Consider the following 23690-nt stretch of genomic DNA (forward strand, 5'->3'; position numbering starts at 1 on the left):
ATACATTGATCCTCCATTTCAAACTAATTATTTAATTAAAAGATACTATTACTCAAACTTGATTTTGCTTTGGATCTTAATTTGGTTAGCACTTTTTAATTCATTAATATTTAATTGAAATAAATTAAATTATTTGTCTTCATTCCCATTTCAATTTGGTGCAAAAAAAAAATTGATTTCTTGAAAACAATTAAATGTAGAAAACATGTGCAAAAAAAAAAATACTTTGGCGAATGATGCAATTTCTAATTGCTGATGTAAAACCAAAATAAAAAATAAATATAGAACAAAAAAAACATAGTGCAAAGTACATAAGGCCTAATTTTAAGTGTATATCACCCTTATTTTATAATTAAATAAATTCCATTTATATCTTTTGTGATTTTAATTTTATCTAGTAAAATGATCCAAACACTTTCAACTCAAAATTAACCTATTTAGTCAGACTTTAAAATATATTTGTAATTCCTTTCAATATATATATATATATTTGTAATTTTACTGTATAAACAACTCATGAGGTGCTTATTGAGAAAAAATGAATTTTATAATTTCATATTAAAAACGTTAAAATCACAAAAATGTATGCCCGATATATCTTTATAATTTCGAAAATTATAAAAAATAAAGTTTTACTCATAGGTTGATAGTGCTTTGTTTTTTTATAATTTTCAAAATTAAATATATACAACAATAACATTACCTATTAAAATTTTAAAATTAAAAAAAGAAGAAGAAGAAAACCTGAGCAATGTGAAGCCCAATTAGCAACAAAAAAAAATGAAAGCCCATGGGCCAAATCAGCCAACAACCCATACCACAAAATATCCAAAATATAAAAAAAAATTAAAAAAAAAAAGAAAAAGAAAAGCTTATCTCTCCCTGCAACTGAAAACGGCTTGCTTCCAAGGTTTTCAATGCTTCCACTCTCTGCAGCCAAAACAATGGCGAAGATTCCTCAATGACGAAACCAACCTTAAAATCCAAATAAAAAGAATGGCCTTCGCGACGACAAAATTTACGGAAATGCCACTCAGAACCTCACTTCCTTTCGCCTCTTACTCTTACTCCTGCTCTTCTTCTTCCCTCAACCTCTTCTTCCCAAAACCGTCATTTCGCTTCGTCAGGCCTTTCTCTTCTCTCCGAACTGGAAATAGTCCTAGCTCCAAGTTCAACCACTATTCTTACCCGTGGGACCAGCAAGCCTCCGTGCCTCCTAACTCCACCGCCTCCTCCTCTTCGCTCCAAGCCTGGTCCCCTCCTTCCCAGAAAGTCATTCCATCGGACGGTAATGATAAGACGGATGTCGAAACTCGAAATTTCGATAAAGATAAAGGCCAAAGTGCGATAGAAAGAATCGTTCTCAGGTTGCGAAACTTAGGTTTAGGATCAGACGACGAAGACGAAGAAGAAGATGAAACGGACCACAATAATTCAACGCCGGTGACCGGAGAAGAGAGGTTAGGTGATTTGTTGAAAAGAGAGTGGGTCCGCCCTGATACGATGCTGATAGAGAGAGAAAAGGATGAGGGTGTGCTGCCGTGGGAGCGAGACGAGGCGGAGGTGGAGGTGGAGGTGGTGAAGGAGGGGGTTTTAGGAGTGAAGAAGAGGAGAGTAAGGGCACCGACATTGGCGGAGCTGACGATTGAGGATGAGGAGCTGAGGAGGTTGAGGAGGATGGGGATGTATTTAAGGGAAAGAATCAATGTGCCGAAGGCGGGGATTACGCAGGCGGTTTTGGAGAAGATTCATGATAAATGGAGGAAGGAGGAGCTAGTTAGGCTTAAGTTTCATGAGGTTCTGGCCACAGATATGAAGACTGCCCATGAGATTGTTGAGGTTGGTTGTTGCTTTAGTTTTTGGAAATGCTGGATGGTTTTTGTGTTCTTGTTTTCGCCTGCATTTGAAATTATGTTATTCGTTTGTTAGTATCGAATTTTTTGTCTTTCATTTAGGTGGATGACTTAAGGCTTATTCATAGTCTTGGAATTAAGGTTATAGCTAAGATTTTCTGTTCTAAAGGAAAAAAACTAGTGGTGTTATGATGGAGGTGAACAGTTATAATAAGATTTTGTTTTTGTAGAGTAGATTGGTTGATGCATTAAGCCTTTTGGTTTTACGTGGTTTATAAGGGATGAGATATGGAAGAAATCTAATATTAGTGTGAATTAGATTTCGTTAGCTAAGGAATGAGATGGTACCAAAGGAATCTAGTTTAGTCTTGAATTGTTTTACACAGCAGTATTTTATATGGCTGAATCAAATGTTTGATGAACATGTCGATTGCTTATTGGACATGATAAAGAAAGTAGCTTGTCACATAAGCAATATACCATTTAGTCTTTAATGCCGAGTGGCGGATTAAATTGTTCATGTTTTTGTGTACATTTTGAAGTAACTCAAATAGCTAAATTTTGTAATTTTATGCATCTGTGCTTGGTTGATGTCACAGCTCTGAGTCCCTATTACAACCTAATATTCACTGCTTGAATTGATGATCAGCGTCGTACAGGAGGCTTAGTCTTGTGGAGATCTGGAAGTGTTATGGTAGTCTACCGTGGAAGTAACTATGAAGGTCCTTCTTCTAGATCCCAATCTATTGATAGAGAAGGAGAAGCTCTTTTTATCCCAGATGTTTCTACTGCTAGCAATGCAGTAAGGGGAAGCGAAACTGGCACAACTTCAACTTCAGAAAAGTGTGAACCAGTTGTGGTAAAGCCTGAACGTAGTGACAGCATGACTGAAGAAGAAGCTGAGTATAACAGCCTACTAGATGGTCTAGGACCTCGGTTTGCTGAGTGGTGGGGTACAGGAGTTCTTCCAGTTGATGCTGATTTACTTCCTCAAAAGATTCCTGGTTATAAGACACCTTTCAGGCTTCTTCCTACTGGAATGAGACCACGGCTTACCAATGCAGAGATGACAAATTTACGGAAACTTGCTAAATCAATTCCTTGTCATTTTGCCCTAGGTATGTTCTCCTCTGGTCCATGCTTTTTTATTTTACCTTGTCCGTTTGTGACATTAAATAAAGTTTGTCTATGTAAATATTCTTACAGGGAGGAATAGGAACCACCAGGGATTGGCAGCTGCGATAATTAAACTTTGGGAGAAAAGCCTTGTTGCGAAGATTGCTGTAAAACGTGGTATTCAGAATACAAATAACAAGCTTATGGCTGAGGAGCTAAAGGTATGTCCTATTAAAACTTAAAAGGCTTTGGTAACTTGTTTTTAATATGTTCTTATTCTTCTGCCCATCATTTGTTTCTTAATCTAAGCCATTGTGTGAACAGAAAAATGCCAAGTGTCCTAGCAGGATGCAAAACTATGATCGCCTATGCAGAACCTTTTACTTTTAAGAATTACTCTTAAAATCATGTTCAACATGATGCCATTGTTAAATCATCTTATTGCATTCCTATGCTGCTGTGGTTCATGGCATGGTTTCTTATATCAAAGTTCAAATATATGCTTTGTTGCCATTTTAAGGATAAATCTAGTTTCAATCCCCATAATGAAAGCAGATTATTTTCACCATTGTTGCAACCTTTTGGCTACCACACAGCTTTACCTGATTCGTGCTATTGGTGAATAGTTTTCAACCGGTTCCTGCAATGCTCAACCTAATTCAGTTAAGCTTAAACACCAACTTATTTCGGGTTCAACTACAAAAATTCTCTTTCTCCATTATGTTTGATCAAAGATTATATTCATAGTATGATCGAAAGATAATAGATCTGTTGCTATGACTTCTACCTGTATGATCTTTGGCCTACCTCTACCACTCATCAGCCCTACTTAAACTGAATGTTATCATGCCAAACCTCTTTCAACTGATCCTTCCAAAAAAATTGATTATTCCATGATATTCTTACAGGAGAATGTTGATAATTTCTCTTGAGGTTATTACTATTTTACTGTAGCCAAGAAGGCTTTGTGGGCACCTGATTATCTGCAGCATGCAGTAAGTTGAGCAAGAATACAAAACAATCAACTAGGTCAAAATATTTACTCATGGGAAGAAACTAATTGTTTCTTTTTCATGTAAACCAAACCTCATTTAATTTTAAGACATTAGAAACTTATATTAGTTGACAAGCATACATGCAAGATAGCAATTGATAGTTAATTTGATGATTTGTAACAGAGAAGTGTAATAATCTCATTTTGATGGAACAAGAGCCTAGAGGATGTAAAGTGAAACTTGAATGAAGAGGGACACAGGCTTTGACAAAGCTGCTTACAAGAGCATTTTAACTTTCGCCCAACATTGTAGAAAGAAACATTTACCACCACAGTTATGTGATGACTCACCTGTTTTCCCCCCTATATAATATTTTTCCATGTCTTTCTTTGGAATCTTCACGATATAAGCTATGCTGTACTTTCAAAAGGAGGCAGAAAAATATACTGCTTATGCACGCTGACAATTTTGCAGAACTTAACTGGAGGTGTATTGCTGCTCAGAAATAAGTATTTCATTGTCATATACCGTGGAAAAGATTTCCTTCCAACAAGTGTTGCGGCTGCTCTAGCAGAAAGACAGGAGTTGACAAAACAGATTCAAGATGTTGAGGAGAAAGTGCGGATCAGAGCAGTTGAGCCAGCTCAATCAGGTGAAGATAAAGGACAGGCACCTGCAGGTACTTTGGCTGAGTTTTATGAAGCTCAAGCCCGCTGGGGAAGAGAAATATCTGCAGAAGAACGTGAAAAGATGATTGAAGAAGCTTCCAAAGCTAAGCATGCTAGACTTGTAAAACGCGTCGAACATAAACTGGCTGTTGTAAGTTTAATATCCAAATCCTGATGGTTGAAATGAAAATTTTTAGAAAAGAATAGGCATGTTTGAAAGTATTCACTAATTTTGTTGTTATCTTAAACCATTGAAAATCAACCATAAAACCTTCTTTTACTGTACCAGCATGTTAGCTTCTTGGAACTTAACTGCTTTGCTATCTCTTGTCTCATATTCCAAATAAGATTGTTTTGATTAACTGTTTTTAAAGATATGAAGGAGACTGCTGTTTTTGGTGTTCAGTTTTGTTATTAATTCTTGAATATTATCAATTTCCTGCTTAGTGGATCTGGTAGTTGCTGTTTACTAAACACTTGTCCATGGTTATACCTGCTCAAAGTTGAAAGTTTGTTTTAGTTAATTTATTTATTTATTACAATGTTAATTGAATGCTTGAATGCACAAACAGGCCCAAGCCAAAATGCTTAGAGCAGAGAGACTATTAGCTAAAATAGAAGCCTCCATGATCCCTGCTGCTCCTGATTATGACCAAGAAACAATCACTGATGAGGAGCGGGTTATGTTTCGCAGAGTTGGTTTAAGAATGAAACCATACTTACCTCTTGGTGTGTAATCTTTTAGTTTGGTTATTGAAATTTGGATTTAGAGTTAAAATTCTGATGGTTTGTGTAATAATATGTCAGGTATTCGTGGGGTTTTTGATGGTGTTATCGAGAATATGCATTTGCATTGGAAGCACAGAGAACTTGTGAAGCTAATAAGCAAACAAAAGACCCTTGCATTTGTTGAAGATACAGCAAGGTTATTGGAGTTTGAGAGTGGTGGGATACTGGTGGCGATTGAAAGGGTCCCCAAAGGATATGCTCTTATTTACTATCGTGGAAAGAATTACCGTCGGCCCATTAGCCTGAGGCCAAGAAACCTTCTAACAAAGGCAAAGGCATTGAAGCGCTCGGTAGCAATGCAACGCCATGAGGTATGATCTCTTACGTTCTGATTTTATTGTTATACTTCATAACAATGGTTCCATATAACTGTTATGTCTTACATCATACTATTTGCAGGCTCTGAGTCAGCATATTTCTGAACTAGAGAAAACCATAGAGGAAATGAAAAAGGAAATCGTAAGTGCTGCTTTTCCTGTGTATAGTCAATTACTGAGACTCTAACTTTTATGTTAGATGTATGTGCATACCCAATGCAAAAGTTATTCTTAGCAAGTGTTATGGACTTCAAGCTATTCTTGTCCCCAGTAATTTCTAAAATTGTTGAAACCAGCTGGTTGTAAAAACTTTAGTTCCACTGAATTGAAAGCTGAGGTTACTCAGAGTTCAGTTGTCTTGTACACTTGTATTCTGGTTTCTATTTTAGGAGTTCTGATCGTCATAGTTAAAACCTCCAATGACTCAGATAAATTTCCTTATAGGAGATCAGAGAAGGTACAAACTATATTGTTGAATTTAATGGTGCACTGATTGTAAATTTTGTGGTTTTTGTGCGGTGGAAATCCCATAGTGAGTAACACCAAGCCAGTCAATAGGAATGATTGGTTTTCAAATATCCTTGCCATGAATCTCTAAAATGGTGGAATTTCAAGCAAAATGGTTCTGCCTTTCTTTTTTTGTAAGTGAAGAAAAAAATGCATAAATATCTTCCATTCATAAACATTAAGTGAATCAAAAATTGAACTAACATTGGCTAGCATTTTTGAAGCAATAATATGATTGTTAATCTACTCATGATGCTGCATACTTTATGGTTTACTGGTGTGCCATATAGATTTATGTTGCTTTCCCTTACTGATCGGAAAAGACTAAGTAACTCTGCTAGGTCCTGATTCTGTATGAATTTTTATACTCTAAGTGTAGATCCTTATCCATGTTTTCTGTCTCATTATGCTTAAAGTAAACTAGAGAAACTATTGTTGATTCTATAGGGTGCCTCTCAAGATGTTGAGGATGATGATAGCCAGGTCTCAGGCGAGCATGGCAAGTTTTATCCTGTCTCAGAACTCATCCAAGTGAGATACTCTATTTTGCTACTATCCTTGTCTTGGATATTTGTTGCACAGGATGGTTCTTTGAGTCGGGGATGGTTTTCGGTTTGAAGCTTCAGCACGGTTCTTTGAGATTGTTAATTATTTTGTTTTGGAAAAAAAGATGTTTCTTTGTAAGAAATAATTTGTCAAGTACTCATTTGCAGAGTGAGGATGAAGCTTCATATATGGCATCTGATGGTGATGATGAATATGATGCTAAGTTTGATGACGATGAAGAGGATAGTGAGTTTGATGATGATGAAGATGAGGCTATCAACATTGACTTGGAAGCTGATGAAGATTCTTTACAATCAAACTCTGAAAAAATCAATTCACACGGATGTTTTTGATCGAGTTTCTGAAAATTTTGAAGTGAAAAGATGGTTTTTTGGTTCTCCATAGCCCTTTGAGGTAATTATCTTCTTTCATTTAATCTTTCTAATATCTGTTACCCGGTTCTTCAGGAATTATGCATCCAGAAGCTGTAAAAGCATCAATGTTTTTCTGTTTTCTTTTCTTTCTTTTTTTTTTCAATAAAGTCAGTTACGCATTCTTATCTTCATTTATATTATATTCCTTTGACCTGAGCAGGTTGAATATTGGGACGGCTTGGGCTGGAATGTATATCATGGATGATTCTTCTTCCCAAGTTGCTCTGCTTGTTAAATGGGGCGGAAGGGCTTACATGACTGGCATTAATGCTTCAACTGCCATGAAATGGCTTTTGTCTTTGTATAGAACCAGCCCCATTTTCTGCAGTGATCTGTTCATTTAACCGCATCAAGAATGATGCTAATTTTCGAAAATCCGAAACTTGGTGGCCACAGAGCTTCAAGTTCCGTATGGGCAGTTTTTCCCGCTCAAAACTTATCGCAGTCCATATTTAATAAATGTATTTCATTTTCAATTAGGGGGAAAATAATTTTCCCCACTGTAAAAGCACTTTGATATATTGTAACTACTGTATATTTTGGTGTTAATACAATGAAATTCCATCATTGGTGCTGTCTATTTGGCTTAGACCTATGTTACTTGTACATGTATATTTTTCTCTGGGGTCGAACTTCCATACATACTGCGCGCAAGCATATCAAGGAAAAAGGTAAGAGTCAAAGCAATATGGGCAAATATGGTGCTGGGCTATAAGCAATATGCCCAGAGGCTTTCTCTGCATCATCCTGATTCTGTAACTCAAATTGCTTGAGCTCAAATCTTTTAAATTTCAAAAACGAGTTTGATTTTCAATTTCTAATTGCTAAAGCTAAAGAAACATCAATAGAACAAAAGCCAAGACGGAAAAATGAAATGCATCTTCCCTCTGTTCAACTTACAACAAATTAAAGAAACATAACTTGGTAAGAGTCCCACAAATCTGGGCCTAACAATCAACTTACAAAAGCCACCAACCTACGTATAACATACCAAAGGCTCAAGCGAGATTAAGATGAAATGCATCTGTATGAATCCCTGCTGCATATGCTGAATTGGCAGCTGTATCACAGCAGCAAAACAATATTCTATCGTTTGTGATTTGTCTGTCAGATCAGTTATCATCTTCACATGGCTCCTCACAGCTATGTCTGGGGAATATATCCATTGTTCTGGAGGAAAGAGATTAATCCGTTCTGCAGTGCAGCTCATGATCTGCTGGAAGTAGAGCCTCCTCATTGGCGCAGAATCTGCTGGAGCTGAAGCACTTGATTCCTTTGCTCTGGAGGCAAGAGATTAATTTGTTCTGGAGTGAGGCTCATGACCTGCTGAAGTAGTGCCTTCTCCATCTCAGGAGTCAACTATAAAGAGCCAATGGAAAATCAAACTGTTAATGGGACAATTTGAGCTATAGACACATTATTTTTGCTGAAATGAAACTCAAAGTCTAGATAATCACCGATGCAGGGCGAAGGGGCTGATTTCCTGGACCCATCTGACTGGGAACTAATGGAGATTGTCCTTGGAGCTGTGTTAGTGTCAAATTCTCTGGTTGGCTGGACATCCAAGAAGATCCTCTATCCGCTTGCATCGAACCTCCAACCTGGTTGCCAAACTCAGATCCTAAATGCAAGCCACCTGCCTGAAAGAATACACACAATATGTTCCAAAAAACTTGTCAATTAGCAAACTCAATTTGGCAATAGACCAATTATATGAGGCTTATAAAATCTGAGTCAAAGGCATGTATTAGACAACCCAAAGGAACAAATATTTGGTATAACCATTAACAAGGACAGGTCGAAAAGAGTTGAAAAATAATACTAAAAAGACAGCTGGAGAAAGAAAAGTGCAATAGGAACTGGCATTTTTTGTCCCTTCCCCGACATCAAAAATTTATAAATCAAAGACTTAATAGCATCTTTCCTCATTATATTATTCATCAGAATTGAAATTAAACATGGCAGTTTTATCAAAATTTTCAGAGAAGTTTAACATAGCCCAAGTTCAGTATTAACATGAAAATTAATCATGTGTTAGGCATAGTTATTTCCCATAGGATACCATTCCATGAGAGATGGAATTTTATTTTCAATAGAAAAAAGAAAATAAAGTTTAGGAGTTTAAAACTCCACTAGGTTATTCCATTTGCTAATTTATTTTCAATATTATTTACTTTTTGCTTCCTAAAAGAGTTACTATAAAATAAAAGTAAATAGTAAAAAACAAAATCATATTTGATTATTAAGGAAAACGAAAACAAAACAGATTGCCACAATTTCTCATGAGGCACAAAATCAATTAGCTCAACAATCATATAGCAAAGTTGCCGTTGACATGGTAAATATTAGTAGAGTAGAGTAATTTTATGACTTTCAGACGAATGAAAAGGAATCCACTGTTTTGACAGCTTTTCAATTTTAAAGCACCAAAAAAAAAAAAAAAACCCTAACTTATGCTCCTAGCAGAAGGGGGATTAATATTGACAGATTGCCCATGCCCGATAAAAAGCAATTGAATCTACTTCAGACTTAAGGTTATACTACAGAGTGTTTAGAACCATTCACTCAGTCATGCCATAAAGCATAATAAAGAAAAAATAAAACAAGCCGACTTTTGTAATCAGCCCCAAAAGAATGCTTCACTACGTGATTGAACCAATACACATCAAACATTTACTACGTGATTGGAACCAATGTATATCAAACATTCACTACATGATCAAACCAACATACATCAAACATTTACTAAGTGATCAAACAAGCATATATCAAAGAACTAAAGTATTCACATACCTGATTTTGATATATCGATTGAGGTGGCGGCTGATTTGGAAGGGGTAACTGTCCTTGTGGAAAAGAGGGTCCAAGGCCAGAAGGAGGTTTATTACCTGACTGAGCAATTCAACAATAAGGGGAATCGTTACAAAATATGTTACAAGGGAGAACCCCAAGACTGACTTCCACAATGTAACTTTTGACTTACATGGAACATTGGCTGTGAAGGATGCTGGGAGCACCAGGGTGCTGGAAACCCACATTAGGACCCATTTGTGGAGCATACTGATGATGGAAAGCTGGCACCGAAGTTGGTCTTGCCTGTGGTGGCATTGGCAGCTGCAGAGGCATATGAGGAATTCCGGTTGTCTGTACTGGCTGCTGCAACTGGCTCGAGGCAGTGGGCATATGGGTTTGATGATGATGCGGGGCTGTGAAGACGAATGAAGGGGAAGTGGAGGAACATTTGGGAGTTGGAGGATTGCGGAAGGGACATTGGAGGATTCAAATGTCCCTTAGTCTGCTGTGGTGTCTGCAGGGAATGTGGTGGCATAGATTGAGGTGGAAGGTTTGCTGCAGGAACAGCAGCAGATGAGATCTGTGTGACCAGTTTGGTTTTGATGCTGCTTCCTTATAGGTGGTTGGGTCTGAGAGCAGCAGCTAGGTCCTGCAACCCAACCTGAACTGGCAATGATGGTGCTGGCTGCAAGTTTGGCTGTGGGAGTGGTTGAGCGATTGCTGAGAATGTTGTGGTGCAGGTGGCTGAATGGTGGGAATCTAAACACAGACAGATATTCAGAACACTGGCACAGTCCCCAACATAAAATTACAAAGACAACAATTTCATAGAGAACAAAAGCATACCACTTGAGGGGGCTTAACCATTCCAAGCATAATCTGAGCCTGAAACAACAAGAATATTTTAAAAAAAAAAAGAACCTGACTACAGATAGAAAGCTTCTAAAGATTCAACACTACACCATCTAAAAAGATGCAATTTAAAACAAAAGAAAGGTGATTAACCAACAAACTATGCAGCACTGCATCTAATCCATCAAGATTGATATTTCCATGATGACAGTTTCTAGCACATAGTGAGTTGCAACAAGAACTACAAACATCCCATAATCAGAAAACCAACTTCAAAAACCTAATTGCCCACACTAAGGCACACAAACTTACATAAAAACCCAGGAGATAAGACGAGAAAATACATTGAATAAAAAACACATTCACTGTCAATGCCCCTCAGATTCTTAGTGACTGGATACTCTCAACCACTATAGGAAAAAAAAAAAAAAAGAAACTAAGGTTCACAATTCAGCCTACAAGGAGATATTGAGATTGTAAAGCTAAAGGGTCATGCAATTCCCTAACAATAGCATGCAACAATCACGTAAGGTATCAAAATTTAACCTTGTAAGCAAAAATAACAATAATTTTGGAAAGGAAAACGAAAAGGCATATTAAATTCGATAAAAAGAAGGAAAAAAAAGGGAAAACCTGGAAAAGGGCTTTAGTCAAGTAAGGGTTTTGGATAAGGATCTGCCTCGCCTGTTGATGGTTCTGTTCTATAAGCGTCTGCATATAACCCAAAAAGAATAATAATCAGATAAAAATTAATAATAAATGTAAATTGCCATTTAAATCTTATGGCGAAGAAAGCGGCGTTTGGAAGAAAAGAAAAGAAAAGTTTTGAAATCAAATAAAACACAGAAAGAGAGAGTGCCTTCATCTGGGACATAATGTCGTAAAGTTGGTTCTTTGACATTCCGGCGATGTTCGCCGGCAAGCCTTCGCCGGCCAATTGCTTTCCCGCCATTGTCTCTGTCGACTCTTTCAGCGAGAGAAAGAGAAATCCTAACCTGACTTCAGGCTTTGATCTGAGGTGTTGATTTGCAAAGTGGAATTGGATAAGCCTTAGCCCACTTATAAAGCATTCGGGCCTCCTTACAGGCTTAAAAAGAGATCCAAGCCCATTCAATTTTTGACCCAATTAAGGAGAAAATTTGGAGTTAGGGTTTGAGGGTTAAGCTATTGTTTAGAGCAAAGGAAAATTTGTCTATTAGCTTTAATATAATGTTGGCTTGATTTTGCCTTGAATCAAATGTGGGGATTAATCCCAAAGAAGAGGGCTCAAGTTATACCCATGCAAAACTAAATTAGTTTTATATTCTTTTATAATTTTATGTACAATTAATATTTTAAGAAAATAATTATTAAATTTATCGGTTTATCGTACTTATCATGTATATAAAGTTTTGAGTTAATCTTACATCCACACCATACCTAACGAGAATACTATTGTTTTAATGTTTTTTCATCATTTGCAATTTTCATGTTATCAAACAAATATTTATATGTTTCTATAAATAGAATATAAAATTAACCATCGGATTAATTAAATATAAATTATATCAAAAGAGATATGAATATATAAAACTTTAACTAACTTTACACTGATATTGTAAGTAGATTCTACCTCAATTTCATATATACATATATATATATATATATATATATTCTCTTCTTTATATAGAATTAGTGTTTCTTAAAATTATTAAGTTTCTGTGTTTACTAGCTTGTAATTGAATATTGAGAAATTCATACAGTTTCTTGCATATACATATTTACTAATTAGTGGGAAGTGAAATAATTCTTCCTTGTGGTCAGTGTATATAGCTTTTACACCTTCTTAAACATCCACCCTATGACCTCAATACAAGGAATTTAACATTAAAAACAAATTTTTTTTTTGCATCAAACTTCTTTTATGCTACAGAATATTTTGACTTTTTTTTTGAAAAATATTTTTTCAACAATACATGTCACCCAGATAAATGAGTCCTCAGCCTAATGATTTGGGGTGCAACTTACGTTCAAAGACTCGATACTTCACAAAATTCTCTTAATCTAATGGCTTGGATCGTAACTTGCATTCAAAACTCAATCACAAGATTCTGAAATAGATTATTGTAAGCTACATTTCATGGCAAGATATGTTCAAATTGTTACAAATTTTTTTATTTTTTGCAACATGTAATTCTTGCAACAATTTAAATTTTGTTGCACAAACATATTCCTGGCAGTATAAGAAGCCTTGATTCCTTCCAAACTACATTTCATAGCAACAAGAAACACAGAAACTACTACATATAATTTTTGCATTCACAACTATTTACCTGTAGCACTTTGCAACATTATATAAAAATTTTATTGTTAAGATTTCAAATTATGTAATGCTTTATAATTAAGGGGAGCATTTGCAATTGGCCCTCATAAACAAAAAAAAAATACAAGTAGATCCATATAAGAAGGCAGCAACCTGTTGCTCACTTGCTATGCATGCATGAAACAATGCAATATTGTGTGGCTAGGTTCCAATAACATTCAGACTTCTTATTAGGAATTGGAATTTATGGACATTAAGTACTTTCTAATGGAGAAGGTGTTACTAGCAACCTACCAGGGACACTCTCCTTGTAGACATGAAGAACAGGCCAACAGAAAAATTACTATGGTATTTTCCCCCTACATTTTTACCTACATAAACACAATTAAGGTCGAAACTCCGACAAGGTTACAGCTTTGGGATAAATTGTTTCATCTTAACCCTTTCAAGTTATGGAACATTGAGACAGAAAAGAAGTGTACAAGGTGTTAGTTTTTTTCACACTAGAGATACATATATATTTATATTATAGCTTCACCACATGGAGTCCATATTGAATGGTTGCTCCTGCTGCTGCTGTTGTTGTTGTGGAGTAGGATCTAAAACCTTGGAAGAAGAAGCTGTTGCGGCTTGGAAATTTGGACTTAAACCTGATCCAAATTGAGGAATCCCTTGGGACGCCGATGACAGAAGCGAGTAATCCATAGTTGTAACGTCTCTTGGTTGATAATTCCTAAGCTGCAATGCCTTGAAAAGGAAGGAATTCATGGAAAGATTAGGGCTTAGAATGCTAGAAGGCCATGTGAGCGAGGACGGAAGGTTTGCTGCAGCAAAATCAACGTTCAAGTTCATGTTCAAGTGACCATGATTAGCAGTACTGTTATTATAACTTGGTGTTGCAATGTTACTGAACCCGGTACTTGATGGATTGGCGTTGATGTTCAAGTTTGGTAGCTCAACGTCTCCAAACTCATTGACAATTGAATTTGCATCACATGGAGATCCCAGTGATGGTTGTGAGGATGAGGTTGGCTGCGGTTTCTTCACTGCTGCACTCTTTTGGAATACCCTACAAACCACCCATTCCTCCTGTAAAAATCAAGGGAAAAAAATAACAAAAACAACCAAATTAAATCATTAGAATTCCTTCAAGCTACATCAATGAGAGGAAGAAAATTTAAAGTATGAGAAAAAATATATATATACCTTTGTGGTTCTGAAAGGATGTTTGTTTTCAAGCCTATATTCATGCATGACCCAGTTACTTTTCTCACCCTTGGGGGCTCTCCCCTTGTAGAAAACTAGGGTTTTCTTCATCCCAACAAGAATGCCAGCCCGGAAGATTTCCTTGTCTTTGCCTGTGGTTTTCCAATAGCCTGCCTCAGTGGCTCGGTTGGTTCGAAGTCCTGTTGGGTATTTTCGGTCTCTCAAGCTAAAGAAATACCATTCTTTCTCCCCCATGGATGCCTTGGCTGCATCACATATTCATCTCAACATCAGTCTTTTGTTAGGTCACCAGAAAGTAGGGGAACAAACAGTCATGATTGGCCTAGAGATCTTAAACAGAATTAATTTACCAATCCTAAGCATTTGTCCTTTCAACATAATTAAACGTTAATTAGTTTACATTAGTAAGTTTTTCCAAAGAGAAGTTTTCATTCTCAAATTTCAGAAGAAAAGATTGAAAAAGAGTACAAAACTTAACTGCTTTGATTAAACACTTATCATTAACAGGAATTAAGAAAATAAAGGGCAAAGAAACTAGAGGTTGAATCTCTATGAAAAAATATCTTAAATGGTATTTCTAGCTGTGTATTATTGTCTATTAAACAAAGTATATGATAATTAAATCTTCACTCTGAACACACACATGCACAAACAAAGAAAACCCCATCAAGGTATATAAATTTCAGTTTGGGTTTCGAAAAGTTTTAATTAGATTTTTTGCCAAAAGGTCAAAGCATGAGGATTTCTATCTATCTATCTATCTATCTATCTATCTATCTATATATATATATATATGAAGACTTGACATGGAAAACCAAGTGATGCTCCAGATGCTATGGAATGTAATCAGAAAAGAAGCATGAAGATTTCTATATGTATCTAATCTATCAATAAAGACTTGACAAGGAAAACCTAGTGATGCTCCAGATGATATGGAATGTAATCAGAAAAAACTAAGTAAAAAAAAAGTTTGAATTAGTTTGAAACAAATCAAAGACTCAAGCTACCTGGAAGGTCCCAAGGTTCACATTTATTGAGATCAACATCAACAATAGCCTTGGACGTGAAACTGATATCGGAGACCTTGTGGGAAAGATAGTAAGTGATGAGTTCTTCATCTGTTGGATGGAATCTGAACCCTGGAGGAAGGTTCTCCTCCATTTCTTTCTTTCTGGAAAAAAGCTTGAAAAAAAAGCCCAAGGCAAAAAAGAGCAACCGAGTTCCAAAATACGGCTGACGCTATGAAGAGAGCTTATAACAGCAATTTAGAGAAGATTGGGAATCGGTAGCGTGTACTTTATGCTCTATAACTTCCCCTGATCTTGAAGAAGAAGCAGCCATGGCTAGCCTTTTTTAAACCATGATAATTACAGCTAACACTTTGACAAAACATGGTGCAAAGAAAAATGATACACTTGGTTATGAAATTTACAACAATGCCACTACAGTGAATGGCTATGGTGGATTTGCTAAATTATCACCAAAGTTTTCCAATTATTACTGAAAAGTCAAGCAGTTATAGGCATTGACTAAGAGGGATTGGGTTTATTTTTTCTTTGGTTTTCTGTTTCAAAGCTGAATTTTTTGTGGGGAGAGGGAATGACAAAGAGTTTGTGCACGAGGGGTTGAGTCTTTGATACACAAGAATTAAGATTTAGAGATTTCAGTGTATGTATGTTTTTCTTCTATGATCCTGCCCAACCACCTTCACCCATTTCTACCCACCCAAATCCCAGTCCAATGGGAACATGCCCTTAACACAATATTCATCAATATTTTATTGACACTTGTGGGATGTTATATTGTCATCAATCTTTCTCTCTCTCTCGCACACACACATACAAATGACTGGGGTGTTCTAATTAATCAATTAATGGGTTGTTTCTAATCTATTTGTTAATAAAATTTATTTATGATCATTGCAAATGATAGATAGGACAAATTAAAATTTTATCATTGATGTTTCACGAGAAACATCTGGCATGCTCAGATTTTTTTCTTAAATTTCTTTAAAAATTATCTTCTAAATTTTTTTTGAAAAAAAAATCAGGGTTTGTAATATTACCGATCATAATATATTTGTAAATATTTGAATAAACTTGATTTTTTTTTTGTTTTCCCTTTTGGAGACACAATTCAAGTTGGGATTAATTATGGGATTTCAATTTTGAAAATCTCTTCCAAACAATAGGGTGTGGCTAGCTTCTATAAATTATTGTCTTGACCATGTGTGCAAATAGTGTAGGCATATAATTAAACTACAATTAGTGCGATATTTTCTAAAATCTCCATAATTCTACAATTTGAAAGACTAGATGTACCTGTCAATATCAATATTAAATGCCTCGATAATCAAAGTCATTAATTAATCTTTATCTATATGTATATGAGTTGTTTCATTCATAGTCAGATATAAAAGATGTTTTGGTAAGAATAGGGATGACATAGAATAATTGATAATTGACACTCGAGGATCTATCATGGCTGCTCACAAAGTTTAATTTTGCATTAAACAAATGTTGGGAAAAGAGTATTAAGAGTGGTTAAAAGGGTCACCAACCCACAAGACTGTATCTATGGTTAAGCATTTCTGTTTGGACCTTTTCCTTCTTTCATCTCATTTTCCCACCACAAATGTCAATCCTAACGACAACTTTTACATGCACTACATCTTTTTTTTCCAGTTGGGTTTCTAGAAACACAAATTCGTCCATGTTTCATGCACAAGGCTCCCTCTCTTTAATTTCTTTTTTTTTTTATGAAAATTTAATTCACTTTTGATACTCATCGAGTAAGAGGTGAAAAGAAGTAAACCTAGGATTAGGAGTGAGTAAAATTGGACTAAATTAATAATCCAATCGAACTGAATGTAATTAAGGTAAAACGATTTAGTTTAATTAGTCTATTAGATCTATTGGCCTAATTAATCTACTTGGTTGATTCTCGATTCTAAAATTTTTAAATCGAACCAACTAAAAAACCGAACTAATATTATATATATGTATGTATGTATATGCATACATATACATACATATATATATATCATTAATGTTACAACTTAGAGATTAAAACTCTTGAATGTTAATTTAATGACTTATGTAAAAGGACATAATTATATAAGTGAAAGGATAAATGTTATGTTGTTTTTTTATGTTTAGATTATTTATATATTTTATAATTATAGATAAAGTTTATAAATTTCAATGTTGTAATTGTAAAAGATAAAAGTGATAAAATTTCAATTCTTTTGATCCAAAATACAACCGATCAAACCAATTCGATGATTGTTCGATTTAATTTTTTTGTTAAATTTAATCGATTCTAGTCAATTTTATAAAATTATTTAATCAATTTAGTTCTTGATTACAACGGACCAAATCGATCGATTGTTCATCCCTACCCAAGATTGGTTAAATTTGTAACTAACTTTCTATGCATTAATTATGCATTGTCAGCAAGTTGTTGCCCTAATATCTTTACTTTGTTTAACAATATGGTGGTCATTTCCTCAACCCAAATGTGAACCAAATCTAAATGAAAAGATTGCCATGAACTAGAATGGTACCATATATTTGACCACATTCATGTGAAAGTCGAAAATCAAGTAACCAAAACAAAAAAAGAAGTAGTTGCATAAAACGTAGTTAAAGCAGCCCCTTCATCATCAATAAAAGAAGAAGACGATATGATTAGTGAACCTAACTATAATTCGAAAATAAAATTAATAATTAAGTATTTATTTGACTTGAATTGCATTGCATGCATGGTCAATAGATGAAAAATCAATAAGAATCCACGTTAATGTCATCAAATTGTCCTACACCTTCCCAGCAAAAACGCTCTTTTGCCCCATGAGTCAAGAGCTTTACTTTTTATCGTTTACTCATTCAAAATTTACCCAAAATTAATGTGTGTATATATATATATAATTAGCTACCTTTCTCATTGAAGATTTGGCTTGCACAATTACATATCTAATTAGCGAAGCAAAAGCTATAGACAAGCTATGTTTAATTCAATTTGTGCCCCACATGATGCAGCCTTATCTTTAATGCTAAGGAGGAATTTTGGGACTTTCTAAGTTTAAGATTAAGATTTTTGGCTCACATGACAATCAAAATCCAAAATCGCCAATTAACAACCTCTGATTGCCTATCGATGCCGAATCATAAAATAAAAAAAAAATCCATTCCTTTACTTTTCCTTCTTTTGTATATATTTAGAAAAAAAGGATTCGAACTTTACTCTTTTTGAAAAAGAGATCATATACCAATCAATAACTCAAATGCTCGAGTGTAAAAAAAAAAATTACACACTGCTATATTATTGTGTTTGTTTTCTCTTTATTTTTATTTGAGTAGTTTTTTGAAAATCTCCTCCTCAATCTTAGATCTTTGGATTTTTTTTTTTATGAGATTTGGAGAAAAATGAGAAGATTTTCAAAAAAACTAATTCGACTAAAGGAAAGAAGAGAATGAGAGGCCTTGAAAAATTATTTTTTTTATTTTAACGCTATTAGCCAATCAGTGACCAACAATGAGTGATCGGCGATTCTAGTTCTAGTTCTAGTTCTACCACATAACCACATAACTAAGCCACATCATATGTCATATAAACAAAAAGTACTAATTAGCATTGGGTTTGACGACGGTTAATTTTTATTAAGATTAAGAGTTTATTTGACTCAAAATAAAAATTTAAAAACTCATTTAAATGTAATAAAAAATAAAAAACTTAATTGAATAAGTGGGTATAATCCAAGAGCATTTTTACGTTTTATATATAATACGAAAATTCATAATTATAAATATATTACCTTCTTGTAAGTAAAATCTCATACAAATTTCTTTTTATGCTCTCTAAATCTCTTTCTATTCATAAGGTTCAAATCCTCTCCTTTACCATAAAAAATTGAGTTAATATTGACTATGAATTTGGCTTAAAATTTTTCAAATTCATGTAAATTTGATACAAGATTCGAATTTGTCATTTTATATTGAGAGATGGATCAAACTTATCACTAAGTTTTGAACGAGTGATTTACTATATATCGTAGTTTGTAATTTGATTCAAAAGTCAACATTAAAAGAATATTCCATTAGAAAATAAAAGAATTTGAATTTTCAAATTCATTTAATATTTATAATTAGAATAATATTTAAATTTACCACTTTATTTTGACTAATGATCAAATCTATCATTAATTTTCAAACGGTTATAATTTTATCATTGTATTTTGTAACTCGATTACAAAAAATTCAAAAGCCTACTATTAAAAATTATTCAACTAGAAATGGCATATGTGAAATCAATAATAAGGTTATAAATATTTACATTTTGACAATAGTTGAAACCATTATATTATGCAACATTTTAATATTTTTTTTATAATAATGAAGGAGCAACCTCAATTACAAACTTAATCGAATTTTTTTTTTACGAATTAATTTCATTTCTTTTATATAAAAATAATGCTTTTTCTTTTCGACAAAACCTGAAAACTTGAACTCCGGGGCTCAAGGCCGGGTCGCTTTATCCGAACATGGGAATAAGCCCATCGGCCATTGCTATAAACAATGGGGAGACCATTGAATCATTGACCAAATATATAGCCTGGCCCATATCTTTCCGGTATAGCTCTGATGCACCTTGCAACCCTACAACATGTCGCAAATATTACCCCCAACCCAACTATTAGAACTCAAGATTTTATATTGAAATTTTTAAATTAAAATCTTGAAATTGACATAGTGAAATGAAACAGAATTACTTTTTATTAAATAATTTAAAATTTTTTATTATAACAAAGAAATATGAAATATTTAAAAATTTATATTTGATATATTGTCAAATTGACGAATTTCTCAATTATTTTGATTAGGTTCAATTTTGATTTTTTAAAGTAAAAGTTCAATTTTTTTATTTTTGATATTTTCAGAATCAACTTCACTGAATTAACCATTTGCATACTCGTCAGTATGTCAATGTTTAATACTTATATACAATCACTTAATTACATAAAGTTATTTCATAACTATGTTAAAATAAATGTTCAAAATTTTAAATTTATTTATTAAATAGGATAATAATAATTAATTTTTAATATTATAAATTCACAATGTATCAAATATAAATTCAATACTGTAACACGAAACATGTAACATAAGACACAAAATCATTATGGATGGGCAAGGAGTTATTATTTATTAATTAATGGCTTAAATATTCTAACGAAAATTCAACTTAACAGGAGCACCTAATTAAGGTTCTTGCTGGACAAATATTCCAGAAGGGAAATGTAAAAAGGCAGAGTCCCACCGGAATTCTGGAAGGATTCTTTAGCCACAAGCAGTGCCCGGGCTTTATGGGTTGGGGCCTGACCACAATTTCTACTTTGTCTAAGTTGTTGTGTATTTTAATAAAAGATTAAAATAAATTTATCATAAAAAAATTGAAATAAAAAAGTATAATGCTAAAAAAAACTTTTAACTTATTTGAAAATATTTAAATAAATCTTTATTTTTTCATTATATTCAATCAAGTCTTATTATTTTTATTTTAGATTAAATAACCTCTTATGACTAAGTCACTTATCATTTTATATCCACGTATACGATGTTAATGTGAAGAGTAAAAAAATGTCACTTAATTATGTTATCATATCAAATTAACATATCACATTATCAATTATGATATTAGTGTCATCCGGTATAATAATAAATGACATTTTAACTATCTAAATATTATAAGAGTTGTTTTAGATATTATGTCAAATAAAAAACTTACAATTCTAAATCAAGTGCTTTATATATATATATATATATATATATATATATATATTACGAGAAATATTGACGTAGATAAATTACTCAGTCCCACAAGTTATGATATGATGTATTCAACCTCAATTTTGGTTCAATAAAAGGTCATTTAAGACTCCAATTTATAGCCACATTTTATCAAGAGAAACTATTTATCATTTGAGTTCACTTTTTACTCAGAATTTAAATAATTCTATTTATGTTTTATTTTCTCACGATAACTATTCTAATGACCTAACAACCTTGTTTCTCAGGGACCAAAAACCGATTATTTGGGTTGTAGATTTCATCTCCATTTATACCAAAAGCTTAATTAGAAAATTTACAATTCTAAATCAAATGATTATTTTCACAAGAAACAAAATTAAAATACACAAATTATTCAGTCTCGCAAATTAAAAATAAAATGTGCTCTACTTCAATATTTAAATTCAAAATCACTTATTATCGAGACAAATGACTTATGATGTGTTCTATTTACATTTTATTTTGTGGCAATGCGATTTCTGATGTCTCGGGACTTATCTTGTTTTTTGGAACACCAAAAATCAACCATTTTTGTTGTAGATTTTGAACCTATTTGACTTAGTTTTTTTTTAACTTAAAAACTATTATTAAGTTTTTGTAAAATATAATAATTTTTAAATTTTACTTTTATAAGCTTTTTTTATAAATAAGCTATTTGACAAAACAATATAAGTTCTAATTTTGATTAAAATTACCTTAAAAAGTATTTAATAAATATTTTTTTGTTAATAATAAATTCTTTTGTTCACAATGGACAAAAGTTAACTTTATTTTTTATATTTAAAACAAATTTTTAGAAATATAAAAAGTATTTTTATATAACATAAAATTTATAATTAATAATAAATCATATAAAAATGAAAACAAATAATGGTAGAATTATTTTTAATAAGTGAGGATATTTTTGAAATAAAAAAATTTAAAAAAAAGACGTATTTTAAAAAAGAAAAAGTTCCTTTCTAAAGCTTTTTTTGAATTTTTTTTAAAATGTTGTTTTTTAATTTCTTGAATTTTTTTAAAATCTTTTTAAAATTCTTATTTAGCTTATTTTCTGTTTTTAAGAGATAGATAAATTAAAAAAAAAGTGAAGTCAACCAAACACTTCATCTCCAAAAATCTCCTCTTAGCCATTTCTCATGTCATAAGCTAATACTTTTTTATTATTATTATTTTGAAAAGCAATAAGTAACCGGAAATGTGTGAGACAAAATCCTAAGGAGACAGCATTCTGTGCCGAAACCTTGGGTTCCAAGTTAAGGACATGGAGCAAATCAGAAATTTCCCAGGACAAATCCCCCATAAGACAGCCCCACTCTCACCTTTTAAGGGACTTTCCATAATCAAGAGGCAAAGAATATCTCAAGCAATAAAGTCTCTCCACTATCGAATTAACATAAAATAAAATAAAATAAAGACCCCCAAAATTATTGATATTGGATTATGTTACACGATTCTAATATATATTATCAATTCTTTTATAAAGCAAAAAAGCCATTCTTGTTTACAGACACGTGTAGGCAGGTTTTTGGTCCTTGGTCTCTTCTTTTCATCTCTGTTGTGATCATAGACTAGGATTTTTCTCTGCTTTTGAATACTACTACTTGTATACTTAGATTAATACAAGGTTTCTATGCTTTTAATGCCTGAGAGTATTCCAAGTGATTCCTCTTGCTTTGCTTTTATTACGCAGTGCCTCCACATGCCAAAAGAAAACCATGAACCCCCATGGATTCACTACCTCTTCATAGAGTTTTTAAGCATTGCAAAACCAATTAATCTTTACAAATTGTTATAATTTGTAAGATCATTATTTTGTTGAACCGTATAATCAATAAAGTTTTAATGTAAAAAATTTAATTCGTCAATGTCAGATTAACGCTTTTCATGGCTAAATTTGATTATGAAAACATCAATGTCTTTGTCGTCCTTCGGTGGTAGAGGAAATTTAAAAATCGAAAGAGAGAGGTAGATGAGTAGAAAGAGAAATTTGAAAAATGAAAAAAAGTGTTTCCTCTATATATAAGATTTTGATGTTTGAACTTAGGTAAGGTATTTTTGTTCAATAATTTTTTTAGTCTATTCTTGCACACCCAGAATAGCTACTATTTAGGAGAGTTCTATATTAATTATTATGGATTTTTAAGAAATAACTATTTTTAAGAATAGTTATTTCTTAATATAAAGACAAATCAAACAAAATAATAAGAATAAGCCATCTTTCTAACCAAACAAGCCAATAGTGTGTTATTCTCATGCGAAGTTAATAAGGAACTGAATAAAATGTTTTAACATGAATAGTTAATTATATACATAATTGAATATTATAAAATGATAGGTACATTGGATTAATCAAGAAATTCCTTCCTATCTAAGTTTTAACCAAATTTACTAGGATTTATCCCCTCAAAATGAGAAAGAAAGTTAAAATATACACGCTTTATGT

The 23690-nt window shown here is 33.1% G+C and overlaps 3 protein-coding genes across 3 annotated transcripts; 1 reads left to right on the forward strand and 2 right to left on the reverse strand.

The window, feature by feature from the left end:
* Window positions 1-870: 870 nt before the first annotated feature.
* EMB1865 (CRS1 / YhbY (CRM) domain-containing protein) lies at window positions 871-7814 on the forward strand. The gene is made up of 10 exons (XM_021436385.2): window positions 871-1839; window positions 2503-2971; window positions 3060-3190; window positions 4439-4783; window positions 5205-5361; window positions 5440-5732; window positions 5821-5880; window positions 6693-6776; window positions 6959-7205; window positions 7386-7814. Exons 1-9 carry the CDS (start codon window positions 997-999, stop codon window positions 7142-7144), a joined length of 2568 nt encoding a protein of 855 aa, XP_021292060.1. The 5' UTR covers window positions 871-996; the 3' UTR covers window positions 7145-7205; window positions 7386-7814.
* Window positions 7815-7914: 100 nt separating this feature from the next.
* On the reverse strand, window positions 7915-11891 carry ESP1 (hydroxyproline-rich glycoprotein family protein). The gene is given in 13 exon segments (XM_021436386.2): window positions 7915-8584; window positions 8683-8865; window positions 10019-10117; window positions 10209-10238; window positions 10241-10434; window positions 10437-10478; window positions 10481-10604; window positions 10606-10655; window positions 10658-10735; window positions 10738-10777; window positions 10865-10903; window positions 11504-11581; window positions 11730-11891. Coding segments are annotated over 13 exon segments (1176 nt in total). The 5' UTR covers window positions 11823-11891; the 3' UTR covers window positions 7915-8458.
* A 1498-nt stretch (window positions 11892-13389) lies between these two features.
* On the reverse strand, window positions 13390-15613 carry NAC058 (NAC domain containing protein 58). Its single transcript, XM_021436691.1, has 3 exons — window positions 15407-15613; window positions 14379-14644; window positions 13390-14261 (listed from the first exon to the last, which is right to left on the reverse strand). The coding sequence occupies exons 1-3, from the start codon at window positions 15558-15560 to the stop codon at window positions 13707-13709; spliced, it is 975 nt and encodes a 324-aa protein (XP_021292366.1). The 5' UTR covers window positions 15561-15613; the 3' UTR covers window positions 13390-13706.
* Window positions 15614-23690: the final 8077 nt, after the last annotated feature.

Source organism: Theobroma umbraticum, unplaced genomic scaffold (genome assembly GCF_002168275.2).
Source record: "Theobroma umbraticum cultivar Fairchild unplaced genomic scaffold, ASM216827v3 scaffold_146.0, whole genome shotgun sequence".
Taxonomy (NCBI): domain Eukaryota; kingdom Viridiplantae; phylum Streptophyta; class Magnoliopsida; order Malvales; family Malvaceae; genus Theobroma; species Theobroma umbraticum.